Here is a 27,998-nt window from a genome sequence, read left to right as displayed (position 1 = left end):
AATCAATTGCAAACAGTAATGTTTAATGTTTTTAGGAAGAAAAAAAAACAATAAAATGTTTACAACTTATAGTTACAGTGTGCAGTATTTTTACACACCTTAGAATAAAAATAAACCATTGACTAAACATGTAATCCATATGTGGGTCAAGTCACTGCTACAACTGCACAGAGCAATGTTTGACTAACTACCACAGGAATCAAATGGGATGAAGTGACAAAGATTTGTATTTGGATGCAATAATCTTTCTCCTAAAATCTCTAAATCTGTGTAACTCAAAAGCTGTAATTATTTTTTGCTAACTGCTTTGAATAAAGGCATCTGCTAAGTAGACAAATGAACAACAGGGTAGTATTACACAATTTTGTATTACAGCAGAGACCTAATGAACTCCAAGCCATTATAAGTAAACAATGCCCTTCCAATCTGCTAAAGAGATATACTGTAGTGTCAGAATCTATTTAAAATTAAAACATGATGTCTGGAATACCGTCAAAACTACAACCTCCATTTTACAGATACTGAAATGATTCACAGCTTCACTGTTAATATGTAAATGGATACAGAAGCATGCTTGAATCATAAGGATATGACATATTACAATTAGAGTGGGACAGAGCAGGTCAGTTAAATGCTAAAAAGGATTCCTGGAGACCAAATTTCCAACTCATGTCAGATGGCAGAATTAAATTAGTATGTTCTGAAAATACAGGTGGTTACAGATAACTATGAACAGATGTTCTTTGAATAGCTTAGGGGAGATCTTCATCCAGCAGTGAGTAATGATTTAAGGAAGATGTAAGCATTTACTTACAGAAAATGCTACCAAAAAAAGGTCAATTACACGACAGAGGCTGTTCCTTGTTATTTTATTGTTGCTAGCTGATCTTTCTGCTCAACTGTCACATCGCTGAAGGTGAAAAGAAGGAAACTAAAAAGCATTGATAATGCCTATCTTTGGATATTTTCAATATTTAGATTCTTGAAAGTCAAAATTATGGTAAGCCATCTTCATAGAAGATTACTGGCATATTTTAATTGCTAATTAAAGTGCACAAAAAATGTCCTGATTTCCTTAGGCGATATTGTAACAGTGAAGTCTTCTGTAACCGAAGGATTTTTCAGCTCTGGAAAGAAAGCAAACAAAAACATTACATAATGCTTAGATACTTCAAAACGCTCTTTGTATGTGAAATGATGATGGCTATTCATTATTTTAATAAATTTTATTAAACATTACTTCTTCATATGCAGTGTTGTGGTGGTGCAGTGATTAGCATTGCTGCCTTGCAGTGCTGGGGCCTACCATTCAATTCCTGGGGTGCTATCTGTGTGGAGTTTGTATGTTCTCTGCAAGTTCGCTTGGGTTCCCTCTAGGTACTCTGGTTTCCACCCACAGTCCAAAGACGCAGTGGAAGGTTAATTGCCTTTTTTTTTTAAATTAACCCTGGTGTGAGTGTGTGTTTGTGCCTGTTTGTCTGCCCTGTGATGGACTGACGTCCCATCCAGGGTGTATACTGCCTTGCACTCGTTGCTCGCCTGGATAGGCTCTGGCTCCCTCACAAAATTTATTAGATAAAGCTGTAAAGAAATTGGATGTCAGCATCTTTAGATTTCCTCTGTTCTAGATTTCTTTCTCTGTTTTCAATTCAAATTCAACTTGGCTTACTGTTAAAATCTAGAGTTCAGTCTTAAGTAGCTGTAAACAGTGTTAGGGTTGAAGTTAAGGTAAGGGAATATTTATAAAACATTTGAGGTACTATTCCATTATGGAATTTGTTATGCTTGCTTTTTAATTAAAAAAAAAACATCCAATTTCTACCGTGTAATGTGCATTATTAAGCTGATTGAGACATTGCTTCACAATTTTTAATGAACAAACCAAATCATGTCTATGAATCATTGCAAAATGGTCTGAACCAGCCTAAATCATGCATTATTTTTCAAAACCAGACGTTTACAATAGTGGTACATTCTGAACCCGAGCATAAGGATTTGTGAATATGACTAACCTAAGCAACCAACAATGCTGATTCAAATTTCTGATGAAATGCAATTAAACTCACCCTCGACATTCTTTGGTGTTGTCCTCCACTTCCATCTTCTAAGCTCTGAGAGATTCCAGGTTGCTGTGAGAGAACGTTCTTCCATTGAGCTCACTGGGCCCAAGCTCCTCAGGACTTCCTGTTCACACATTTAAAGACATGGTCAATGGCTATGCTATGCTTGGGTCTTTCAGTTCCATTCAGATACTCTTCACGGGAAACAGGCACATGTACAGAACATGAATTCATAGCATCTTCTGTTCCTAAAAGAGGCTTATGATATGAATTGTGAAAGAGGGCAGAAAGTAAAAATGAAATGCAAGACCTATAATTTGAACCTGTACACAACAACACATCGAATAACTTATTTCTACTTTTAAAAGAACAGCCCTTTATGCTCATTGAAAAAGCTGAGAACAGGACAAAGGCCAGCACTGATACAGGTGTTTACCAAGATAAAAGACAGTATTCCCAACCCCCCCCCCCATTATTTCCCTATCTGGAGGTTTAGGCTCAACACATTGTGGTGATATTTACCACCACAAAGCCCTGCTGAGCCAAGAGCTGAGCCCAAAACAGAGCCCCCTGAGCCAGCTGGTCCTGAGGCTCACTGACCTGAGCCACACCGACACTAACCAGCCTCAGGACAGCACTGCTAGAGCACCACAACCCAGACTCAACCACATCACAGCACAGATCAAACAGCAATATCTCACACACTGGGACATACACACACAAACACAACATAAACTGGAATGCTACAGAACCCTAAACAGACAATACACACTAGCTGAATATTTGACCAAAATAAAAAATAACAAACAGAAACAGACCCTGACAAAGTACAGGCTCAGTGACCACAGCCTGGCCATAGAAACTGGGCGACCCAGGCAGACCTGGCTGCCCAGAGAGGACAGGCTGTGCTCCCACTGCCAGCGGGGAGAAATAGAGACAGAGGTGCACTTCCTACTGCACTGTGACAGATACTCTGGGATTAGAGAAACATTCTTCCCGAAATTCAGAAATCTAATCCCAGAGTTCCCACACCTGCCAGAGTCACAACGGGTCCCAATCCTACTGGGAGAGGGAGGAGGGAACTCAGTTGATCTGGCAGCCCAGTATGTGATCTCCTGTCACAGCCTGAGGAACAGTGAGTCTGTCTCCCAATAAAGCTCCAGCCACCTACAGTATATGTCAATATTTTATAATATGTCTTTGTTGTAAATGTCTGTAATATGTCTGTAGTTTTATTTTACTTCTATTTTTTGTTTTGTTCCATGTTAATTTTATTATTTTTATTTGCTTTGGCAACACTGATTGTACCCATCGGTCATGCTAATAAAGCACCTTGAATTGAATTGAATTAAGCTCTCATGGGATGGGATTCTACAGGGGTAGACAGAAGGGATTTTCTAGTTCTCTACAGGAGACTATAAAAGAAATGCTTTCTTAAACAGTTATTATGTCCACCTACAGAAATAACCTAAGACAGGGATATGAGTTACTTAAGGTATATAGAGGCAATGCTTATTAATAAGACAGAAAAGGTCCCTCTCTCTCATCTCTGTGGTCCAAGCCACAGAGAGTCATTCATGTTGGTGCACTGATTTAGGGATGTTTGTCTTCCTGATAAGGAACAGTTCTCGTTACATAAAGACAGAATTCAGCCAAGGTCTAGCCTGCAGCAAGTACCTCTTCCTAATTGCCGATTGTTCTGATTATTGATTCCTAATAGCCATAAAGAACCATACCTCATAATTTACTGTTACAACTATTAAATTGTCGCAGTAAATTCACAAAACTCCTACAGGTGCTACAGGGAGTTTAAATAAAAAAAACTATAAAAAATTAAACAACTATAAAGCTTTTTCCAGTACCTTCAGGTTTACAGTGACAGGCTGTGACAGAACAGGGTCCTCGCCTTCTTCATAGAGATGCATGATCCTTAGCAATACTCGGTCAAAGTCAGGATCTGCTTTTCTTGTTTTACCTTAAAGAATGAAACACTGTAAATATTTTTCTACCTAAAACCGTATTTTTTATTTGTGCGATCAATGCTTTGGTGAATAAACAGGCAGCGATAGTTAACACAATATCTGTATCTATACAGCACAGGACAGCATGGTGGATAACATTGCTGCCATGTTTTTGCTGATTTGATTTTGAAATATTCTGTGGTAGGTCTTTTTTAAATTGCTTTCAGACCTTGAAAAGCTGAATGAGACTTGGACCCCCCTCATTCAGGTGTGCTAGCTGAAATAAAATCAACTGGACTGAAGAGGAAAGAACAAAAAAACACTGACTCGTTCAGCATCAATCTACGAGCTATGGAGACCTCTCTAGTCAGAAATAAGGGAGCAAGTTCTTAATTGGCAAATACAGGAGAGGCTTAATCAGATTTGGTGTATTGGAGCTGTTGAAAGTAATGCACTTTAATTATTGTACTTTTAAAACCAAGGACTGAGTACAGAAAACGGTCTAAGCCAGCAAGCTTAAGTGTTAAATGTACAATACGGCACTGATAATAGATGGCCCAGTCAGAACAAAAATCAGTAGGTACAGTTTTATTTAAGAGTACCCTCAGGACCAGGACTAGGAAGCTACTGGACATGGTCATGGGCAAATGCAGATAACTAACTGGGTTTTCCTTTCTTTATACCTGAGATGGCAGTTATGATTTCCTTTAGATGAAGCATTTTTGGGGAGAACAAAATATTATTCTTTTCGGTCAAAGGAGCTTTTCCTCTTCCTGGTTCTCTCTCTCTTCCCGAGAGAGTTACTCTGCTCTTCAATACAGTAAATCTTAAAGGTTCTGCAGTCACCTCACTCTGAAGAGTCTACAGCTCCATCAACACTCATTCTTTCAGATGCCTTGCTATAACCCTGGGATTAATGGGGCACACCTGAGAGTATGACTGGATTCCTCAATCAGCCTTTATCGCTCCCTGGATTCTCATGTGCAGTGTTATTAGAGCTCTTTACAGCCCGTATCCTGAGTTGATGGCACACTCTTGTGGTAACTGTTAGAACTTCACACCCCTATTTCAAGTTCAAGTTTATTGTCATTATACTCATACACTGGTATATGGTATAATAAAATGTTTTAAGCTAATTAGCTAGCTCTCAGACGGTAAGCAGTACAAAAAAACAACAATACAATTGTATAAGGAAAGAAAGAGAGAGACAGCAGACAATGTGCAACACAACATCAGATAATGTGCAAAACAACATCAGTTGTGCAAAATCATACATCAACAGAACGAAATAAAGAATAGAAAATTATGGGGAGTCAACATCTTGACTGTGAGGTAGAGGTAGATTTCAATGTGTGTTTGAGTTTTGATAAAGAGAGAAGGCACTGTAAGGATTCAGATCGTGGGTGAGAGAGGCTGGGAGTTTAATAGTTTGATACTGTGGGGGTAGTCCAGGCCCGGATGCTCCGGTAATGTTTTCCATATGGTAGAGGGTCACACAGTATGTAGCTGGGGTGTGTGGGGTCTTTGATGATGCTTAGAGCTTTCCCCAAGCACCTTCTGTCATAAATGTCCTGGATGGATGGGAGAGCCTAACTATTTCCCTAACTTGTCACAAAGGAATATAATGCACCTGGTAATTCAATTAAATCAAATTGTTTTTATCTAAAATAATACGAAATGTCACATAAAAAGTACCTTGCAGAACGTCTCTCCAATGTCTGGTGTGGTTTGAGCTGTACCTCCAGCCTGGAACACTGAGACTGAGAAGATGAAGGTTTACTGGGAGAGTAACAGGCTGTACTGGAAGGCCGGTATGTTCTTTGGGCTCTGTGGCAGTCCAGGCCTTTCCTGGAATTGAGTGTTGAGGGACTAAAGTTAAAAGTCCTAATTACCCAAAGCGTGAACACAATTCATAAGCAGAGTTTTAGAGTGCACATCAGAAGAGGTGAACTCCGCAATAAATGGATATCATGTGATTCCAGATCTTAATATTATCAGTGTTCACTACAGGATATTAATAAGCATTGATTTTGAGCTGTGTAAGTGTTTGCAATTTATCAATGTCTTTCTTTGAAGTGATAATTATCACAGTATCACAAAATTATCACTATATTAACAACAACCACTTGCCTTATTTGTTTAAAGATTCTTTGCCATCTGTTTGCTTTACTGCATTGTCAGCAATTTCTAGAATGAAGAAATCTAACAACACCAGAGGCCTGGAGCAACTTGGACCACAGAAGCTGCTTTCAGCAACTTGGAGTATCTTCTTCCAGGACTCAGATGTTTTTATATTTCCACATTGCGGAACACTGAGTTTATGAATGTAACAAAACAAAAACATTGCATGGATCCTAATACAAATCATGAATCTAAATGGATGATGTTGTACTTGCTAGTTGCTATATTGCAATTATAGTTGCTCAGTGGTCCTTTGGGTTGGTTTTTTAATTTTCTAAAATCTGGAACTGTCTCAAGAATAACTATGCAGACATTTTACAAACTGAATATTTTCAGCATTTCAGCAACATTTTACACGTCTTTTAAAATACATTAAAATAACCAAGCACAACTGCAGTTTTTAAAGTGGAATTATCAGGAAAAACATGTCTTACTTGGAGTGTCAATTAGCATAACCACAGGCCTGTGTTCAAGAGCCACTGAATTTCTTTGGTAGAGAGATGAAGTCATGGACTTAGACCCCAGAATCATCCATAGGACAGGCTGCACAATGGAGGTGTCATTCAGAGTTAGATTATATCCCAGATTCCACTTCTGATTGTTCCACAACCTTCGATGAAGCATGACCTGAAACACAATGACACCCCTGTCTGTCTCAGGCCAGGTACACAAATACAACCTTGCGTTTTTGATATGGTTGAAGTACACACGCACTTAGATTAAAAAGGGAAGTGACAACCACAATAATTTGTCTTATTTAGGCTTGTGGTTATTAATTTAATACAGATTTACAAACCAGCCCAACTGTGGGAGCATATTAAAACCAAATTAAAACAACCGGGGTAGGTTCCCAGTGGATCGCTGCTCAAAGCAAGATTTCATTGTTGCTTCTGCCCTGCAATATGGCTGCCATTGCACTCAGCACTGCAGACAAAATACCAAAACCTTTTTCTAAGGTTTTGAAGAAACCACCATTGCTAAATTTGACCAGCTCTCAAACAGTTAAAAATTACTTACTATATATTACTCAAAAGCAGAAACAGACATGCATAATCAGGCTATTGGAATAAGAACACGTGCAATGTCACCCAGACGTTGCCCATTAGATAAAACAGGGAGTGTAATTTGTTTAGGAAAACTGTGGTTGGACATGAAAAACCCACAGAGAGCCCAGTTTGTTCATGGGCTGTAAATCTATACGTGCAGTAAAAATACATCTTAAAATCATATTTTCATCCACCCATTTTCTGACCGCTTCTTCCAATTCAAGGTCATGGGGGGAGCAGGAGCCTATCCCAGCAAGCAACGGGTGCAGGGTAAGGTACATCCTGTATGGGACACCAGTCTATTATAGACACAGACACACATACACTCACAACAGGGCCAGTTTTCCCAGAAGCCAATTAACCTACCAGTATGTCTGTGGGAGGAATCTGAAACGTTCCGACAAACCCACAGGAACACACGGAGAACATAAAAACTCCACACAGATAGCACCCCAGGAATTGAACCCAGGGCCCCAGCACTGTGAGACAGCAATGCTTTCTACTGTGCTACCATGATGTTTAGTCATATTTCCACTGTATTCAAAACTCCTACTCTATTAATTTACTGTATCTGTTCATTCTTTAATAGAAAAAACCTAGAATTTGAAATCCTATAGGCATCAATTATTCCGTTGTCAGACAAAAGCTTGCTATTTGCTTCAGCATTCAGTTATATTATCGAAAGCACAAAATGATAATGTTTAAGAGAAAAAAAAACAATTGTCCTCTGATTTTGTATTTGTTTATTTCCTCATGAACAAAAACAAAAATCTAAAAAACTTAAAACTATAATTATTAAAGAAACTGGTTCCTAAGTAAACCATAAGAGATTCAGGCACATACACACTTTGAATACAGGGCCCAAGTATGTACAGTGAACTTCTTACAATATTGCTAAACTCTTTTAACCAGTGATTTCTTGCTTGTGTAGTGTTTCAATTAACAAACAATCATTTCTAGTGACAGAAAATCAAGGGTCTCACCTCGACTTGACCATGATCTTGACTGGAGACTCCATGTGATCTCTCACTTAGAAATACCAGCCTCATCGAGTTGTCTTCAATGTAAGCAGTACGCACCATTGGATAATAGTTCTGCAATAAGGAACATAAAGTAAAATACAAATGGACACGAAAAAGACCTTAAAAGTAAGGACCAAAAGCACACGACACACAATGTACTAAAAATAGCTTCTGGTTTCTTAAAATGTAATACCACATCTGACCAGATTCATTTTGTCTTAAACAATGCACTGAAATAAATACAGGTGGAGCAAAAAGTAGATGTTCTTACTCACTCTCGCCACAGTATTGTTCTTAAACATTTTGTGTTGTCTCTTCAGCATCTGGAATCCATTGTTGTCTGTAAATATAGTCTTGTTATTTCTCAGATCAGTGACAGTCCTCAAGATAGCTTCTCTGTTCACTTCTAGTGGGCCAATTTTATAACTCTGCTCTATACGATGACACACCAAATCCCCTTCATACTCTTCCGGCACGCTGTAGAGTCTTGTGTACATGGCATATCTGTAGTTCTTGTCAGTCTCTTCTCTGAAGAAAGCAACAAGCAGACAAGAATCCAGACTTAAAACATTTTTGATAACTTTATACAGGCATTATAAAAAAACTGCATCCTGGCAATTTGATAACTTTGAGGCTTTCAAAAAGAAAAAAAAAAGTACGGTACCTGTAGAAGTACTGTCTTATCTCTGTCACAAGCTTCCCAGGAACAATTTCCATACCAACAGCTTTAAAAACAGGGACAGCTGACCCACGGGCAGTGAAAATGTAATTGTCAGAGATGGGTCCCTGCTGGACATCCCCATTGACATAGTACTCTGCAAAATCCTGGGTCAACTTTACAGTTTTCTGACTTGTCCTGGAAAGAAGAAACACTTTCAAATCACAGTGAAATAACTGGACTTATGGAACTCAAGTAAATACTTGCACAGTATGCCTTTACAGATGAGAATGGGCAATCAATGTAGACATTTTATTCGGCTAACAACAGGACCTTCAGAAGATCTCAATATATTAATGAACATGATTTACTAATTTATATAGAGTGGTAAATTCAATGAAGGAAAAGAACTGTTAATGTTTGTTTTTGTATGTTAAATGAGTGTCAACTTTCCAATCGAGTCTTCTGTGTCTGCTTTCTTTCATCCATCTCCACCAGTTTGGTCACAATTAACGACATCACCAGCGTCTACTCGTTTAACCTCACTTTTTTACTATATTAACAGCTTCAGCTTTTCTCTGAGACATTCCTCTTTGTTTAGATTTCTGTTTCACATGCTGTGGAAGATCCCTGTTGCAGGCTCAGGACCTCATCACATGAAACTGATAATGGAGGTGGCAGAGGACTCTGATGTTAAATTTTCAGGTCCAGAACAATCCTGGTTTTATTTGAAAGGAAGGTGTTCAACAAAATAAATCACAAAATCTTCTCTAGAATAAACTAAACAGAAAACAGAAAGAACTTTGTCCCATAGAAATACAATGAAGGCCCCAGAGCAGAAGTGTTAGGGTCCCTGGAGGTCATAGTGTCTCCTGATTTCTGTTTCAAAATGAGCTGTCAGTTGAACAATTACGTTTCTGCATCAATATATAGGATGTTTCTTAAGTTCCTTTAAAGCTGATTGCTCAAAACTGATTTCATTAATGGTACTTCAAAAATATCCTTTAAGCAGGTTTGAAGTATTACAATTACACAGGTCTTCAAAATATTTAAAACACTTTTGTATCTTGGAGCTCAAGTTAGAACAGAATCTAGAAGACACCCCTGCATTACAGCTGGGTCCTAATCCATAACCTGGAGAACCACACACATGCTCACTTTTGTTTCAGCTAAACTCTTAACTGTCCCAATAAAAGGATAACTGTGAACTCTTCATTGTTTTCAGCTCTTTATCATGTGTGGAGTTGCCAGTAAATACAGTGTTCAACAAGTAAGTTCCAATCAGGCAGCTTGTTATTTCAATTAAGTGTCCACTTACAGAAATGGTAGGCTAGGTACCCCATCACTGGATAGCAAAAGACCCCTCGCTTGGGTACCCCCACACTAGAGAGAGTAGCTATCACCCACCCCCAACATTCTGTGAAACTTGCTCTTACTTCTGTCTACTGTGACACAAACACACACATGTATACCAAGACAAACATGCACATCCTATACTACAAACAATCAATCACAAACAAAGCTATTGTCAAACTTTGGTCTTGATCTCAGCCTTGTCAGCTGGGTTACCGATTTCCCAACTGACAGAACCCAGAGGGTGAGAGTCAACAATGTTTAATCCATCAAAAGGCATTCCTCTACTGGGTCCCCCCCAAGGATGTGTATTGTCTCCCTTACTCTTTGTTCTATACACAAATGATAGCAAGAGCTATCACCACTCAAGACACATAATCAAATTTGCAGACGACTCTGGCATTGTCAGCCTGCTGCAAATTTATGAGTGGAGCCACGGACCAATCCTTGATAAATTGCACAGTGACAGATACTCTGGGATTAGAGAAGCATTCTTCCCTAAATTCAGAAATCTAATCCCAGAGTCCCCACACCTGCCAGAATCACAACGGGTCCCAATCCTACTGGGAGAAGGGGGAGGGAAATCAGTTGAACTGGCAGCCCAGTATGTGATCTCCTGTCACAGCCTGAGGAACAGTGAGTCTGTCTCCCAATAATCCTCCATATGTTTACAGTTTATGTAAATATTTTATGATATGTCTTTGTTGTAAATGTCTTTAATACGTCTGTAGATTTTATTTTATTTTTATTTTTTTTGTTTTGTTTCATGTTTATAATTTCATTTTTATTTGCTAAGACTGATTGTCTTAGTAATTTCCAGTTACTCCCATCAGAGTGCAGATACTGACTCCCCAACACCAAAACCAATAAATTTAAGTTATCATTCATACCTGTAGTCATATACTTAAATCTGGACTTTCTATGTAAATATGTATATTGTTGTTCCTGTCTCTTTTTTTGTGTTTGTCTGTACACCAACACTGCTGCTGTAAAACAGCTTGCCCCTCCGAGGATAATAAAGACACCATCTCTCTCACAATTATCTACCATTGATAATGGTTTACAACAATAAATCAAAAAAGTGTTCTGAAGCTACGACCTCTAGTGGTAGTCTCTGGTTACTGCAGCTCTTAATACAGGTAGCCTGCTACAACAGAACAGTACACAATAACCTCCATTTAGAGATTCAGCTGAACTGAACCACAGCATGTTACAAATACAGAGTAATCACAAGCAAGGTTAGTTACATTTCAGAAAAAAAAACAGTGAGAACATAACTAAACAACTGTGATACATCTTAAGTCATAGCACGCAACTCACCTATCTCTTATGCTTTGGAGCAAGTTTGTGTCCAGGTCAATCATCACCATATAGCATCTATTCATGACAGGTAGAAGCCTCCGGCCTGTTATTTTTGAACTCTTAACTTTCTGGCGGTCAAATTTCACCACTCTTCCAAAACAAGTTGGCCAAGACTCAGAGTCTTTGCAGCGGGGTGATGTCGAAAATTTTATTACGTATTTCTTGTACTGCAGTCCACTTAAATTCACGAGGATATACAAATCATACACAGAAACAGATTCAGGAGATTTCTGGATCTATTAAAGAAAAAAAAAATGTTTGCAAGTCATCCGTGACGGAATTATGATTAGCGAAAAAATGAACTGTGTAAAAAGAGGTGACACAAATAGAGGTAGTTCAACGTGAAGTTGTGTGTATTCATTCAAAACTGAATTAAGTAGCTTCTGAAAGTATAGTGATGATTTTCCTACAGTTGCAGGAACTATCTGGTAATGGCAGTTGCCATTTCTTTACTATATCATTGCATTACACCTACAGGAAAAATGGAAAGTATCACGTACTTTAAAATTAACAATGGTACCGAAGTACTGCACACGGTTTAAGGTAAGAATATCTCTTGAGAATATCAGAAATTTAATTAAATCTTACGAGGCTCTGGAATAAAGGTTACAAGTGGGATGCAAATTGGCCCAGATGGCTCTTTTGGTTACTGGTACCTACTATTGGAAGATTTATAATTCTTTCTTATAGGACTCTATGGAATCGGCTTCAACCACATGACTTGGGAGTTGGTTCCAAAGTCCCACAATCCTCTGTTAGATGAAGCATCTCCTGAGGTCAGTGTTAATTAGCCATAAATGTCTATTTGTGACATTTATGTGACATGTGACAAGACACATCAAGGCCAAAGGACCTTTTGAGAAATAGTAATAAAATATAGATCTTATTTATTTTAAAACTTGTTTTTTTAATACTAGTACCCTAATGTATTGCTTGCATTATAATCTTGAAGTGTATTGTGACTCCCTGCTTAAATTATCTGCAGTACCTGTGTGGGAACAGGCTTTCCATCTTCATCATACACCCTGGCCACTGGGAAGGTCACTGTAACGTTGATGAATGTAGTGGTATTCCATGCCAAGGGGTTATAGACTATGATGTGCTGTTCAGGATCCTGAGAAGAATCTGTTTTTAAGACAACACAATCAATATAAATGCAATTCAACTTTAAAAATGTAAGTTCCTGCTTCGAGGTCATTCATTTTGATTCCCTTCCTCGTAACTGAAAGGTTCAATACAATGCAGTACTGAAGAACTACCTGCATTTGGTATGGTACTGAATTTAAAATGAAACCCTGGCAAAAGTGCTCTGCATTTAGTGCCACTTCGCCATGGTGTACTGCTCATTTTGCAAAACCAGAATGTACCTTTACTCGCGGTTTCTTGGCTGTATGTGAACGGCGCGCCACCTCCCTTTGGTAATAGGAAAACTGCAGCCATTAGCTCTTGCACTGCCATCATTCCCTGGGCAAGATGGTCTATGTACATGTCCGCAACTTTGGGGGACTCTGTCCCCGTGATTCCATCGTGATGTTGAACCTCACCGTGAAGGAAACATTTGTTATTTTTTTGGTTAAAAAAAAACAGGTGGTGCAAGAAAGAGATGGGTTTACTTTCAGAAATACCCAACTAGTCTATTGACAGTAGATACCTCAGAGACGGCCCATCGGAGGGCTCGCAGCTGCTGCAGAGCCCACTCTTTGGGGATCGGTCCGTCCGGGAACATTATCCTGTACCTTGTGAACAGCGACTCCGCCGCAAACAGAAGAGAGCTCGCCCTGCGAGCCGCTCCCTTCAGCACATTCCGAGAGGCGTAAAACCCCGTCCAAGCCTGAAAGGGATCTGTTGACAAACAAAGCTTCCTGATTGTCCACCTGCTTCTGTTTAGCCCTTAACATCCCAGTCTGATAACACGCACATCCGGGCCGCATGAATACTGTTGTGAGAAGAAGCTTGCGAACCCTGAGGAATTATCTGGATTTCTGCATGAATGGCTCCTAAAATGTGCTCTGATCTTAAGTCATCATAATAAATAAAGAACAAATACAATTTTTCCAATACAGATATGACAATGTAAAATGTTGTGTGTGTTGTTTGTTCAATTGTTTGTCTTTATTTATTATGATGACTTAGATGAAGATCAGATCGCATTTTAGGAGCCATTCATGCAGAAATCTAGATAATTCCTCAGGGTTCACAAACGTTTTCTCACAATTGTAGCTTTGAGCCTTAGATGCTACAAGGCCTTCTGGATTTCATAACCTAATAACTACCTGTGCACTAATTATTCTCTTTGTTGGACAATCCAACAATTTTCCTAAGATGAATGCTGATGATTATTAATGTAACTATAGGAGGCGTTGGACTGTGGAGGACTGGTACAACACATTCCCAACAGAATAATTGTAACACTGGGGTCTTGTTAATATTAAGAAGGTTAAATGAAAGTGCCAAATAGTAAAGATTAGACAAAACTTTTCCAAAGGTTTACATAAAATTCAATGTTTCTACAGCAACTCTCTGCAACACCACATATGTAGTCTAGTGTTGCAACAAGTTTTGCTTCAGTGCTACACAATTTAAACCTCAATCTATTTATATATATGTTTTTAAACAGACTACATTTCCTTAAAGCAAAATGCCAGTTCAACACGTACCTGTGGAATAAGGTAAAAAGTCCTGGCTATCTCTTACATCCCAGGAAAGGTTTGCTTTATGAACAGCTTCAAAGTATTCACCAAGAGTGGCATACTGCACTGTAACCCCAAACTCCTCACTGTGCTGGTTAATGTAAGCCAGCAAAGGATCCATGTTCTTAAACTGAACTGAGGAATTGAAGAATTGCTTGTCACAGCCCTGTTAGACATTTTGAAAGAAAAGGAAATATTGTCAATATGGAGTCCCATGTTATCCTAATTCAATGAGAACATCACATCCCTTTCAGCGCCCTCTTATAACCATTTAGGGTCACAGTGGTCCCAGGAAGCATTGGCTGCAAGGCGGGATACACCCTGGACACACATACATGCACACACTCCCAACAGGGCTAATTTTACAGAAGCCAGCAGGTCTTCGGACAGTGGGAGGAAACCCACGTGAACATGGGGAAATCAAGCAAACTCCAAGCAGATGGCATCCCCAGCTAACCACAAATGCTAACCACTGTGCCACCCACTCAAGAGTAAGTGATAGGAGACACTAAAGTTAAAACTATTCAAGTCATCTGATGCCTATCATGTCACCTGTATACGAGTTTACTTGAACTGCTCTCGGACACATCTGTCAGACAAGATGTAGTTAATGCCTTAACTGATTTAACCATTCATCCTTCATCTGAAAACTGTTTATTCCGGTTAAGAGTCACCGCAAAAATTGAAGCCAAAACCAGAAGGAGATGTAAGGCAGGCCCACACCAGAGAAGGAGTCCATCGCAGGACATGCACATGCACCTACAGTACACATTTCATACATGTAAAAATTCAGAGATGCTGACTAACCTGTCCAGCAGATCTTGAAATGCTAGTGCAGACTGAAGCACTTGTAAAACCCACACACAAACCTGAGGCGAGCGTGCAGACTCCACACAGAAGCTGGCCCAGTCCAGAACTGGACTCACAGCTAGGCCTGTACACTTCATGTACAACTCAAGCTCAAATTGTTCTTCAGCTGTTTGTTTCAATTACAGTCCTGAAGCATACCTGCACCGTTAAAGGAACTCGCCTTAAAATTTAAACTCTCTTAAAATTCACCAAGTTTGATCACACAAGGCATTTGTTCAAAAAAGGTTTTGATTTATTATCTTTTTCGAAAGCTCCGGTGCTCCAGAACCAGGGCCGAAAAACCTCTGATGTAAAAGTTAAACTCCTCATGGCTCAGTACGACCGGGTGAATTGAGAACACAAGGTCGGCTATGGTGAACTGATGAAAAGGAAGCGAAAGAAACTTTCATAAAATCAATGCTAAAAATAGTTTGCCATCAAAGACAGGCGGCTCCAGGATGGAGCCCAGGAGATGAATTAAGTGCTTGGATGCAAAGAAAATGAAAAGAGCTACAACTTAATTGAGGTTGTGGAAAGTCTTATTTTACATCCGTGTCTTTTGAGTTTTATAAAATTCCATTGGGATAATTAAATCTAAACCCACACTGTGAGATATTAATGCCCCAGTGTTTGTCCGCGTATTGCATTATGTTTCGACGTCATCATATTATGCTGTGAAACAAAACACCATGTTGTGGACATTTAAACCTACCCATGGCCAGAGTACATGTTTGGTCCTAAACCAGGCTGCCCTCTGTTTGATATTATCCACCATGGTCTCAGCGTAGGAATGGAGGTTGTTGTTGGAGACAGGCAAGCTCATGTTAGGATAAACACCATCCTTTGGGGGGTCAGGAAAAAGGGCCACACCATTCCAGTAGAATCCCGACCTGCAACAGTGAGAAAACCAACCAGAATCAAAAAAATATTTACAATTCAGCCACTGATTAAGGACTTAAAGGCAAAAGATCAACCTATTTATGCAGGTACAGGTGCAGTACAGATTTCCTTGGTATTAACTCTCTTTCTAGAGTCAAAAATCAGGAATCAGGCAGCTAGTGTAGCAATAGGCAAATGTCTTCAGCAAAATTACTGAAAACTGATGGAAAGCTGGTGAGTGGTGCAGTTTATGTTTTCCAATAAAGCTTTCAGACCTTTGAATAAAGCAGACTCTCATGCCCACAATTCTTAAAGTAAGAGCTCAGCTTTCAGATATTTGGAAAAACACAAGTGTGATATTCCCTAGGTCACTGGTTAAACACATTAAAAAAATGTTGCAGAAATGAATACATTGCTGTTGTCTAACTGCCAGGAAGCCCAACCTGTCCGAGAAGGGAATGTGTGATGGAGTACAGTAGCTGAACTGGTCCATGATGTGAGTGAAGATCTCTTGCTTCTCACCTAGAGATGGTGAGCCCCTCCACACAAACTGCAATTTCTGATGTCAAAAACATAAGATGCACTCGTTAGAGGGTTCAGAAGCAACAGTAGAACATCCAATTTAAGGACATTAAAGCCCTGCTAATCATGTCTAATAATATGGATCTTCTGTTCATCACAGCTCAAAATACATATCTGCAGGACTTTGGCTGCAAACTCTTGCCTGCAGGTTCAAAATGTAAAATTTATCAAGATATATTATAGCTACTTATGTCAGTTATTGGCTACTTAATTTACATTACAAACAACAGCTGTCATTAACCGTGTATCATGACAGAATTAGTAAACATTTAACAGATTATGTCTATAATTGTGATTCAGAGATTTTTATACTTTAACTGCACTGAAGCAAATGAATATTAATTTTACCACATTAATGGGCCTGTATGTAGAATAGATGCATTTAAAAGACTACAAGATAAAGGTTTACAGGCAAAAACATGACTGCACCTCATTGTTATTTTGGGTTCTGATATTGACTCAGAGACATTACAGATCTGATCTGGAACTGTATTCAGATCACACAATTGCTGACAGGCAAATCATCAAAAGCAACAATGACATTAATAGCTAAAATTATTAAGATGGTGTGAAATGCAGAACCTTAAATTGAATCTACTTCTTTTCCAGGCTGAAAGGAAACTACGTTGTAAAACAAACACAGCTAACATTTGTAAAATTAAAACTTAAATGTAATAATTTACGTTAAAAGAAACTGATGTGCTTGGCTTGCATACATTTTTTAAAAGGCTTTATTACTGAAAATTATTCACATTAATATCTATCAAAACCTCTCTGAAGTTAAACAAAAGGTAACATTTCTATAAAATTCTAAATAATAGGGATGGTTGGTACAATGGGTCTTGGGACTAAATCTGGTTGGCAGTTAAGAGTTTTCATGTTTTTCCCTTGTTCAAGGTTTCTCTCGCAGTCCACAGATAAGATAGACAGCACAACTGGGGACTCCAAACTGTTCCCATGAGTAACTCTGTGCATCTCCTTTGAAATACTGGTATCCTGTCTAGAGTGCCACCTGACTCCCTGTGCCTGCTGGATTAGCCTCCAGGCTCACTGGAACTCAATGATTACTAAAAAGGGAAGCATATACTGTATAGAATTTGATAAACCCACTTTCCTCTCCTAATTTTTGTTGCCAGAAACACAATATCACTATCCTATAGAGTAACTGAAAAGTATTCAGTAATCAAAACCACATACTGTAGTTCAACATATGCTATAACACGCAGCCTGAAAGACGAAATAGTGAAAGTTACCTTATTTTTCTGCATATCATCTTTGAGGTCATAGTCAATGCGTGAGATCAGGTGTGCATTAAAGCCGGCAAGTGCAAAGACCACTGGTGTGGTTGCTGAGGCTCCAAAGGGGTCAACATGCCAAGAGAACTGAGGTCTCACTCCAAAAGTCTCATAGAGAAACCCATGGCCCTCTTCAGTAGGTATGGAAAAGAGAAACTCAATTAGGACAGCACATCTTAAAGGTACTCACACCGTATATATATATAATCTGGAACATACCAAAATCTCCTGAATGTCTTTATCCCTTTAGAAGTGTGATATAAAAGGTGTTTTACTGTTACACAGGGGGAATAATTTAAATGTTATTTCCATTTGTATTTAACTGTGTGATGGATGAATTGAAACAACCTGGTCTTATTCAAAATCTGAATACTGTCCCAGCCGCCTGCTATGCTTAAATTACCGCTTTTGCACAATAATCACCCTGATTGTTAATTTCCATCTAATAAGTTTCAATTGTTTTATTAACTGTGTGCACAGCAATGAGCTCATCTTGGGTGCATCTGACATTCTTTGTGAAGCTGGAATTGTATTATAATTTTGCATTTTGAAAGAGAAGACCACACTTGTAAGTGTTTTTTTTTCATTTTCATCATGAAAGTCACAATGTAAGCACTAAACATACCAGTCAGCTGCAATATTTGGTCTTCAAGATCTGTCACAGCTTCATCATGCATCACCTGCCCTCCTATAATAAACTCCAGACGTCCTTCTTTCAGCAACTGCCACAACTGAAGAGAATAAAGGAGGTCAATATTAAACACCTGTCTTTCCTCTCAGCTCTGTGATTTACCACGTTTTTCTGACAGAGAGGCTGACTGCACATTGCTTTTTGTCTTTTTCAATGTCATGATTCACAGCACATAGAAGTAAGTAAATAAACATTGTCCTGAATCACTGTTAAAGAAGAACAATTATTTCTACCATGTATCTGGGAGACTGAACAATTTGGTATGGACAGAGGAGATGGAGACAGGAGACAGATGGAGACTGAGGACACTAAAATATTTGTGCTTTCCCAAAAATGGATCAGTACTGTATTAAAATTCCAGAATGTTGATTTTATTCAATTTTTCTAAGATAGGAATGCCATGTTACACATAACTTTAATCTTATTATCACAAGAAGGAATAGTGTAAGAAAAAGATTTTTAAACCATCACTGGAACATATATTACGATTGCATTAGATGAGGAATTGGTCGACAGGGCATAAAGGCATTAGGACTTTCAAGATCTGAACAAGCAGTGATCCTTTCCAGGCTGTTTAAATCCTGTTTCTGATAACAATCCTCTTGTACCTGTTTTTTGTGTTGCTCGGTAGCCACGGAGTCCCACCACAGGCGAAAAAACTCCTGTTCCACAGCAATGAACTTGCGGTGCCTCTCTTTTGTCAGCTCTTCAGTAACAGAAGTGTAGACGTTGGCTGCATAAGCATGCATGCTTTCCTGTTAAACAGAACACGGTTTGTGACAGCTTGTCTAGCCCAGTGGTCCTCAGTTCTTGTGCTGAAGAACTGCTGTGCCTGCACGTTCTCATTCCAGTTAAGCTCATAAATTACAATGACATTGTTATTGGTTTAACAAATGTCATAACCTTTGGACTTAGACACCTGCGGACACACCCGGAATCAATAAAGAAAACTGAACACCAACATAGTCAATCACTGTCCACATCACAAAATCCATATACTGTATATTCAACAGTTTCATCAACACCTTAAGACTGCTCACTGTTGGATACACCTAAGAAATAAACCAACAGTATAAAACAAAACTTTTCTGCAAAAAATACATTTTCTACTACAGAAAATCTGTATTTTTTACCAGGCTTTGTCCTTAAAACCTCACTTATAATACCAAAAAAAAATGTACAAAATTTCAAACCATGTATGCTGGTTAGCCATTCCACACCAAACAATTCTTCAAACTCAAAATTTCACGAATAGCAGCAAACATATAGCATTGTAAAGACTCATGACTGCATACATCTGGAATATTTTCATGATACTTGTTGACCGGAAACAAATATATTGCTGGCTTCTTTTGGCTGAACCATTCATGGCATTAACAGGCTAATGAGATGTAGATGTAAGTAAACAGAGAGGGCTGGGAGTTATCGGACATGCTTGTGTCTATCGTGTTTTTAGAGATGGGTAAACTAGACCAACTGGAGTTCTGATTGCCTTCTATTTCTTTGACACAGTGTTACTAATGACAGTTTCATTTTCATTGCATTGAATCTTTAATTTTTACAGCTTCATTATTGCTTATTGTTATTAATATTTTTTTGTACTTGTTTTCCAATTGTCCTATTGCATTTTCAATGCACTTCTCTTTGCTGTATATTTTAAACCTATTTTCTGTATGCTGCTCTGGATGAGTGTTTCTGCTAAGCAGATATAACTGTTTTCGTTAAAAAATGTATAAATGACCATGTTGAAGGCCGAAACATACAGCTGACAGAAAAAAAACAGACGCAATTCACTATTAAAACTACAATTTATCAAGAAGGATACAAAAACAACATCCATTTTGGGGAGTGTAACACTGTGCTCTGACAACTCCTTCATGATATTCCTTGATCCAATTGACGGAGGCCTCTACCCATCAATGGAATATTCCAGAGGTATTTTAGGACACCTCTGTAAAACCAGAGTGAAAACTTCAACTCAGCCGGTCTGGTGAAAGCTCATATAGATCTGCATGTATAACCTAGGCTGAGATTCTGCAAGTAACAAATAGTAATTTGTTAATGCTAGTTGAAAGCACAATAAGAAAATAAAAATGGGTACAAATGAGAGGTGGCAACTCATTTGGTATTTAGCACCTACTGTAAGTGATCCTAGGATCTTATCACACCATTTCCTTAATGAACCTAAGATATCAGCTTCAATAACACAGCTGGGTAGATTGTTTCTGACTCCCACAACCCTTTGGGTAAAACAGTGTCTCCTGTTCTGGCCAGTTTTAAATCCACATCCACATACCTTCCATTTGCATGTTTACCTATTTTTAATACATTATTAAACACATTGCTTGAATTTGTTGATGTTTTTATCTGTAGTGTCACACAAATTACACAAAAAACAAGATATATTTACAAAATAATAATATATTGATACAATAATTCAAATGACACGTCTACTATTGGTCAAGTCCTATTTCTGAGGTTTTCATGCCTAAACTAGAGAACCTTCTCAACTACATTAAAACTAATGTATTGCAGATAACACGCTTCACAAAAAAGTTTTAACCAAAGCCCTTTCGATATCCATTTTTGAACAGCCAGTAAACTATATCACGTGGCACAGTGTCATATGATTTATCATGTGCAACTAGCAAGATGCGTTGGTTTAATTTCCTTAACACCTCTGGCCTGAGTCGGATATGGTTCGCGCAAAAATTAAAGTTATTGGTATAAACACATTTAGAAAAACGGATTCTTTTATAAAATACCAGAATCAACCGAACAATCACAAGACTGTATTACTGATTACGAAAAAAGGCGGAAAAAAACCCAAATTGAGAACTGTGGTTCAGATAAATCACGGACCCCTACAGCAGCTAGAAATATGATACAAAATATGTAGTTATTACTGCAATAATCCAGTAAACATGAAAAAATACTGTGCAATACTGTGTAATCACTACCTGTATTGTATATACCCAGCCCACATCCATATGACTGTGTGGGATGACAAACGTCTGTATTTTCTCCATTCCATGGTTTTCGGAGGCTGACACTATCCGCAAAAAAAACAAAGAAACACAAAAAAGAAACATCTTAATTCACAATAAATGCCGGCCTTTGCACATCTCAGCTCCAGCTCCAGCTTCCCTGTTGACAATGATGACGAGGAGGGAAACGCTCCTCCCAAAAGGGCGGTTAAGTGTTCAAACTGCTTTATTAAACTTCAGTTTAAAAGAGTTACACGTTTTGTCAAAACACGAAACATTTTTCTTTCATTTTGTGGAATCTTTCATACCCGCGCGACCATGTAAACCTTAGACTTGTTATGTTGACATAGGCAAGACGAACAAACAGACGCAATTCTCACTTAAAAACTGCAATTTAGTCAGTCGTTTTAATACTTTGCATGCACTTTACAAACAGACACGATGGATTAAGTGACTTGAAACCACGTTGATGACCATTACAAATGAGATTAAATAGTTTTATTTGTTGTTGTATATTTGCATCCGACGCTACATAGGAATTTCTAAAGAACGATATCATGTTCTGAACTAAGTGTCACTACAAAGTTGGAAAATTTACATATTACGCAAACATCTTGAAATAAATCCTAATTGATAAAAGAGTGAAACATTTTCAGAACAAGTACACCCCCCCGCCCACCTTAGCAGACAGGAGGACAGAGGAGTCGGAAGGTTTAACTTGCTGGAGGGGCAGCAGCTTGTTTGTAAAGGATTATACTCACTTCTTGGATGGTCAATGACAATTACATTTAGAGATGTCCGGTATGTATATGACATTGATGTTTGTTTGATGTATCATGTACGATAAAATGGAAATTTATATGTCGATATTGGTTTCTAGGGGTCGAAACTCGCTGGACTTTGGTTCGAGTAAATGGATCTAAAAAAAAGAAGGTATACGAAGGTACGAAAGGTGAGAAGTTATTCTCAGTGAGTAAACCGATGCTTATCGATTTTTTCTTTTAAGTAATGCAATACTAAATCCACTTACTTCTAGAACTGAGTTTTGCACACTTAAATTTTAATGTACAATTGTTGAAATAACCGATGCACCAGTTCAGGAATTGACTTCAAAGCTTTACTGTTCAGACAGATTTGTGTCAAATGAGTGTTTTTAGATATGATACGTCTCAGTCGCTGTTCTTTACACCTCTTACATATTTTAATTAATTAACCTATAGAAGGGTACTGTGATGTTTTCCACAGTACCGTCTTGTAATATAGCAATTCTGATAAAGATATGGTGACGAATATCTTTTTTAAATGCTGAAATAAATATTTTAATAAATTAAAAGCGATGTTATGGAACGTCTCTACACATTGGATAGATCCCATTGAGTTGTACTGAAGGGTGCATGTTAATCGAAACTGAAGATTTTCTTTTCGTATATTCATTCCTGGTCCATCTTGTCTTCTGAATTGCATTCATCCATGGACTCTTACTGACTTTAATTGAATCAATTGTTCACTTAATTGGTCTGTATTGTCAGTGTTTTAGATCTTAATTTATTGAGGATTATAAACTATTCATCAAACCTGCTGGGCTACATCAACCAAGGACTAAGGGTGAATAAGTGGGGAAATAATCCTCCATTGTGAACACAGTCAAAATAATAAGAACTGGGTAAAGAATCAAACATTTTAAGTCACATTAAAGCTAACTGTTGTTTTATAGTACTTGTTGATTGTACCACAAAACATTTCCTCTATTTGAGTACCATTGTTGTCAGAAATAGAGTGTGCATTATTACCTGTATATTTTTGCTCATCAAAATGACACAAACTTTGTGCATGTTGTGCATGAAGGCACAACTGAGTAGAGTAGATACTAGTGTAATAACTCTCAAGTCTTCTTATAATCTCTGCTCATTGCAATGCTCATGCATTCTTTAAGGTGAATGAAGGTGAATAGTCCTGGCTTGACTGCCAGAATAGACTAAATGACTGCTTCAAAAAACATTTTTAGTGCAGTAGGCAGTATCCTTTTGTAAAGTGCATTTACTAAAGTGTTGGACAGTTTTGATTTTGATGTGCAAGCTGAAAGTTGTGTATGCTTTTAAAAAAGTAAATGTTTAAACATGTAATTTTTATGTTGAAATGTTGAAAATTAGCACAATACTACCTTTAGAACAGCATTGTACAAAGACATTAGTGTTTATAGTTACATTAGCTTTTAGCCATTCACTATTAAATATCTTTAATATGCAAGTAAGTTCATTAAAATTTATTTAAGAAATAGCTTCTAATCTTTTTCAAAGCTAAGTGCTTCTATCTACAGTGTTTGTGTCTAACAACGGTATATGAATCCAGCAGCTGAAATCATTTTTCTAACAACAACAAAGTTTTATTTGTTGTGTAAATGGGTGCTTTTAATCTTTTTTGCTTGCTTTCATGCTGAGGATAATCTTGTTCTTTTGTTCTTCATGCGCTGAACTCATGAATTAAATTTGTCAGTGTACTATAGCTATTAAAGAGAATAAAATTAAAATGATATTGTAAGAGGCAGATGTGCTTCCTTTAAGATTGTGTGTTGGCAGCATTTACATTTCAAAAAGTCTCAAGTACTCATGCAAAAAAAATACTAATTTCACTAAACCTAGAATGTAAAAGGCATGTGTTGTGTATTCATTTTGTACATAAGGGTTTATAGCATTTTTCAGAATTCCATGGACTTGCTCAAGAATTCCCATAACTGTTAAACCAGAATGGGAATAAATGTTCTTTGATTTGCATCTCCCAAGCAGTCCTGTTATTGTACAGTAGGTTTACTAGAGTAGGGCATTTTGTACTTTGCATTTTTCCTAGCAGTCATGATGCTTATTCTCCATGGCATTTTCCATTACAGTCTCTTAAGCTTTTATTTTTTAGTTGGATGTTGCCGTTAGTGTATGGTCAGAAATTCTCTTTGCTTATTGGCTTACGTCTAGTAGTAATATTCACTTCTATTAGCCTTTCTGTCTTGACACTAAGGAGCCCTAAAGTGGCCTCTTGTGTCTGCATGTGTTGTGTGAAATATACTGTAGGACAAATGCTTGGTGCATGACAGGTTCAAGTTTCTTCATTGCTACAATGTAGATGTGCTGTTTTATTTGTGAAGTTTGCAGACTATCTTAAACTGTTCATCTTGTATTTTTATTTTTCCCCGTGAACTAGGATTGCTATGAGCATCATTTATTACCTTTTCAGGTGAAACTCGTAGGTCCCTGACTGCATCTTCCCTTGCCTGGTTCTACAGTTTTATGCTCCAGAATTTGAATGGATGACTTTCATTGTTTACTAATGAAAAATAAAACTTGTTTTTTTCATTTTGTTATTGATGGCCAAACAAACAAAATAAAAACATTTGCTGAAGACAGGTGATGGATTTCATTGACTTCTCTGTACTTGACTTTTTTTAATATGCTGACTCTCTGAAGACTGAAATAAGTGCACTAACCTGTTGTCTGTTTCCAGTTGCATATAAAATGTAGTGGGCTTTTTAAATTTCCTCTTAATCTTGGTAGCATCACATATTGTATTGCAGAGTATTTGTTTTTATTTAAAACAATTTTATTTTTTCTCTTGCTGAATAATAGTACCAGTCTTTATTTTTTTAAGGAACCTGCTATGTACAGCATCTTCTGGACTGGCCTCAGTGTTTCTAAGTGGTGTTTTAAAACAGATGATGATACTGCTCTTGTGTGTAAATGTTTTGTCGTCCGAGCACCCCTTTTTGTTTTTTTCCTTCTCGCACCTCTCCCTCTTCCCTGGCTCGTTCCTTGTGACGAGAGGGGATGGGTTGGTCCTGTCAGCCTTGTCCTCATGGACAAGCTACAGTTTCTTCAACAGAGTAAGTGCCAAATAAACGTTTCATGGGTTTCTTCTATATGTTCTATTCATCAGGCTGTGGCTGACCTACTGAAACGGATGTTGGTGTAGTGTTGGGAACCTCGAAATTCCCTTTGCTGGCATCTTCGGATTCTATCCTATCTCGACATCATTGTTTGCAGACAGGGATGATAGGGGATCGGAGTGCTGTCGCCTGTGCAGTTAAATGCTTGTTGCATGATTGCCTCAATGGTAGTTGCCTCACTTCATATTAGAGGACTTCTTGTAGAACCCCCAGGGGTGTGAGTGCAGTTGTCCTGTTCTGTTTTTGGAAACTAGAAAATCAATACAAATTGGTTCAGTTTTCTACTAATTTTTGTGAATGCATGTACAGATTAAACAAATGCTTTTCTGTTGAAGTTGTTTTTATGCTTCTTCTAAAACTCCACCTGGTGGCAGTAAAAGACTGTTTCAGTGATACCGTGACGTTTCCTTGGGGTTAACTCGCCTATCTTGGTAGGTACAGTATATGAAATAACAATCAGATTATATACAAATACTGAATTATGTGTTATTCTGTTCCAGATTTTTTGTTAGGGGCTTGGTTAAGAATAAAGTTAGGTTTGGGTTTATGTAATCTATATGAAATACTCAGGAAGATAAGATAAATTCAATTCTTTTCACTTTTTTCCTTTTTGATTTTATATTCACTTAAGGTGTACCCCTCTAAAGTACCCAATTTTTATATATAAAAATTAAGAAATCATGTTACTTTTGGAAGAACAGGTACAAATGAGAGGAGACGTTTGAGCCAACCAACCTGTATGTTAATTAGTAGCTTATTGAACTTATGATCTTGTGGGTCCTTTTCTTGAAAGAAGCTAGTGTATCAGCTTCAACAATATGGCTGTGTTTCCACAACATACTTTCACAAACTTTTGCATAAAAAAGTGTCTCCCGTTCTCAGTTTTAAATACACATAGTTTCTACTTGTTTTCCTGTTTTTGTTCCATTATCGATTCTGAGCATGTCCACTGCGCCGACCTTGTCCTTGTCAAACCCTTTGTGGATTTTGAATGCTTGTATCAGGTCCCCTGTGCTTTTAGACTTGCAAGACATTCCTTTTAATTCCCAGAATGTATCTGGTTGCTCTTCTCTGGACTGAGTACAGAGCAGCAATATCTTTCTACAAACCTAAAGATCAAACTGTATGCAGTAGTCTAAATGAAGCTGTACTAAGGTGTTAACCAATTTTAACCACATTATATCATAATTATCAATATCATAATTTTACCTTTTCCCTTTTCTACATTTTTGAGGACCATTGAATTCTCAACTCTGGTTGCAGTGTGTAATTTTTTTAAATGACATTAATGATAAATCTGGCTTAATCCGTGTCCGTTTTTTGTTTAAAACTCAGATCAAACAAATAATTTGAGGATCTTGATTTTTGTTTTAACAGAGAAAGACAAAGTACAGTATTTCCATGGAGTTAAGATAAACAGAATAGGCAAAAAAAAAACCCACAAGAAATTTAAAGGGCTGTTCATTATAATTTTGAAGAACTCTATATTTAGAAACCTTACCAACACCATAATGATTTAATATTCAATAAGATCTCTTATGGAAGTTAGTATTTCTAACATTATTAGTTTACAGTGCTGTTTGTATTTTGAGTGGTTAGAAAACACAAAGACCTTCTATTCAAGACAGTTAGACTTGGATTATTAAGAAGAGTGTACCAAGAGTCTACAATACCAGATTAGTGTGTGGTCCCACTCTTAATGTACAGATGTTATATACCTTTCAATGGCATTGCGGTAGTATTTCACTATTTCAAATAATCATGCACAGCAATAAATAGCTTATGTGACTGAGAAGGTGAAAGTATGTATAACATGCCCAGAAATGCTTTAAAGTAATTGATTATCTTGAAAAGCATGTTTTCAATTTCCATCTGCAAATGAACAGCCATCTATCAGTCCTTGTGTTACCATAGGAACAGTGTGCAAACAAGTTTTCTTGTTTTTATAAAAGCAATTGCCACCTAAGTGCTGCTTCTAAAAGACTATGATTTACATGGTTAAAACAGCTTATTGCATCTGTGTTTTTAATTTTTTGGAAATAATTGCTATATTCCAATATTTAAATTGTCTTTTGAAAAATAATAAGCTTTACTGAGTTTGAAGCTGTGAGACCTCAACAAATTTGAAAAATAATACATTAATAAGAGCCTGCGAATCCAAAATACCTGCTTTAGTCCATTAGTATTATTAGTATTCAGAGTGCCAAAGGGGTTAATTTATACCATAGCTGTCACTTTCATGTCCTTATAGATGTTTCATTTGGTACTGAAATGGGCAATTGTAGAATTAGAATTAGTGGAATAGAGCAGTGTTTTGTATGTGATCTTAACATGACCCAAGTTTGACAGAGATGTTAAACTTCCACAAATAAAGCCATTTGAACAACAAATTGTATACTGAGTATAAATTGAGACTTAAACAAGCTGTATTTTATCTTGCCTTTCTGCCTT

The 27,998-nt window shown here is 37.6% G+C and overlaps 2 protein-coding genes across 2 annotated transcripts in view; one reads left to right on the top strand and one right to left on the bottom strand.

Moving 5' to 3' along the window:
- Positions 1-2: 2 nt before the first annotated feature.
- man2b2 (mannosidase, alpha, class 2B, member 2) lies at positions 3-21,810 on the bottom strand. The gene is made up of 19 exons (XM_088629023.1): positions 21,590-21,810; positions 19,238-19,384; positions 18,564-18,669; positions 17,897-18,069; positions 16,505-16,620; positions 15,895-16,072; positions 14,301-14,499; positions 13,295-13,485; positions 13,011-13,182; positions 12,632-12,768; positions 11,602-11,879; positions 8,935-9,126; positions 8,546-8,798; positions 8,232-8,342; positions 6,637-6,829; positions 5,717-5,869; positions 3,923-4,035; positions 2,067-2,184; positions 3-1,127 (listed from the first exon to the last, which is right to left on the bottom strand). Exons 1-19 carry the CDS (start codon positions 21,719-21,721, stop codon positions 1,042-1,044), a joined length of 3,048 nt encoding a protein of 1,015 aa, XP_088485149.1. The 5' UTR covers positions 21,722-21,810; the 3' UTR covers positions 3-1,041.
- Positions 21,811-21,894: 84 nt separating this feature from the next.
- LOC148677960 (serine/threonine-protein phosphatase 2A 55 kDa regulatory subunit B gamma isoform) overlaps positions 21,895-27,998 on the top strand; it is a 164,519-nt gene continuing 158,415 nt past the window's right edge. The window contains exons 1-2 of the mRNA XM_088629076.1: positions 21,895-22,417; positions 22,497-22,568. Of these exons, the coding sequence (XP_088485202.1) occupies positions 22,411-22,417; positions 22,497-22,568 (79 nt within the window). The 5' untranslated portion in view covers positions 21,895-22,410. The remainder of the gene's footprint in view (positions 22,418-22,496; positions 22,569-27,998) is intronic.

Source organism: Lepisosteus platostomus, chromosome 1 (assembly GCF_059453375.1).
Source record: "Lepisosteus platostomus isolate fLepPlt1 chromosome 1, fLepPlt1.hap1, whole genome shotgun sequence".
NCBI lineage: Eukaryota > Metazoa > Chordata > Actinopteri > Semionotiformes > Lepisosteidae > Lepisosteus > Lepisosteus platostomus.
This window is presented reverse-complemented; position numbering and strand designations above follow the sequence as displayed.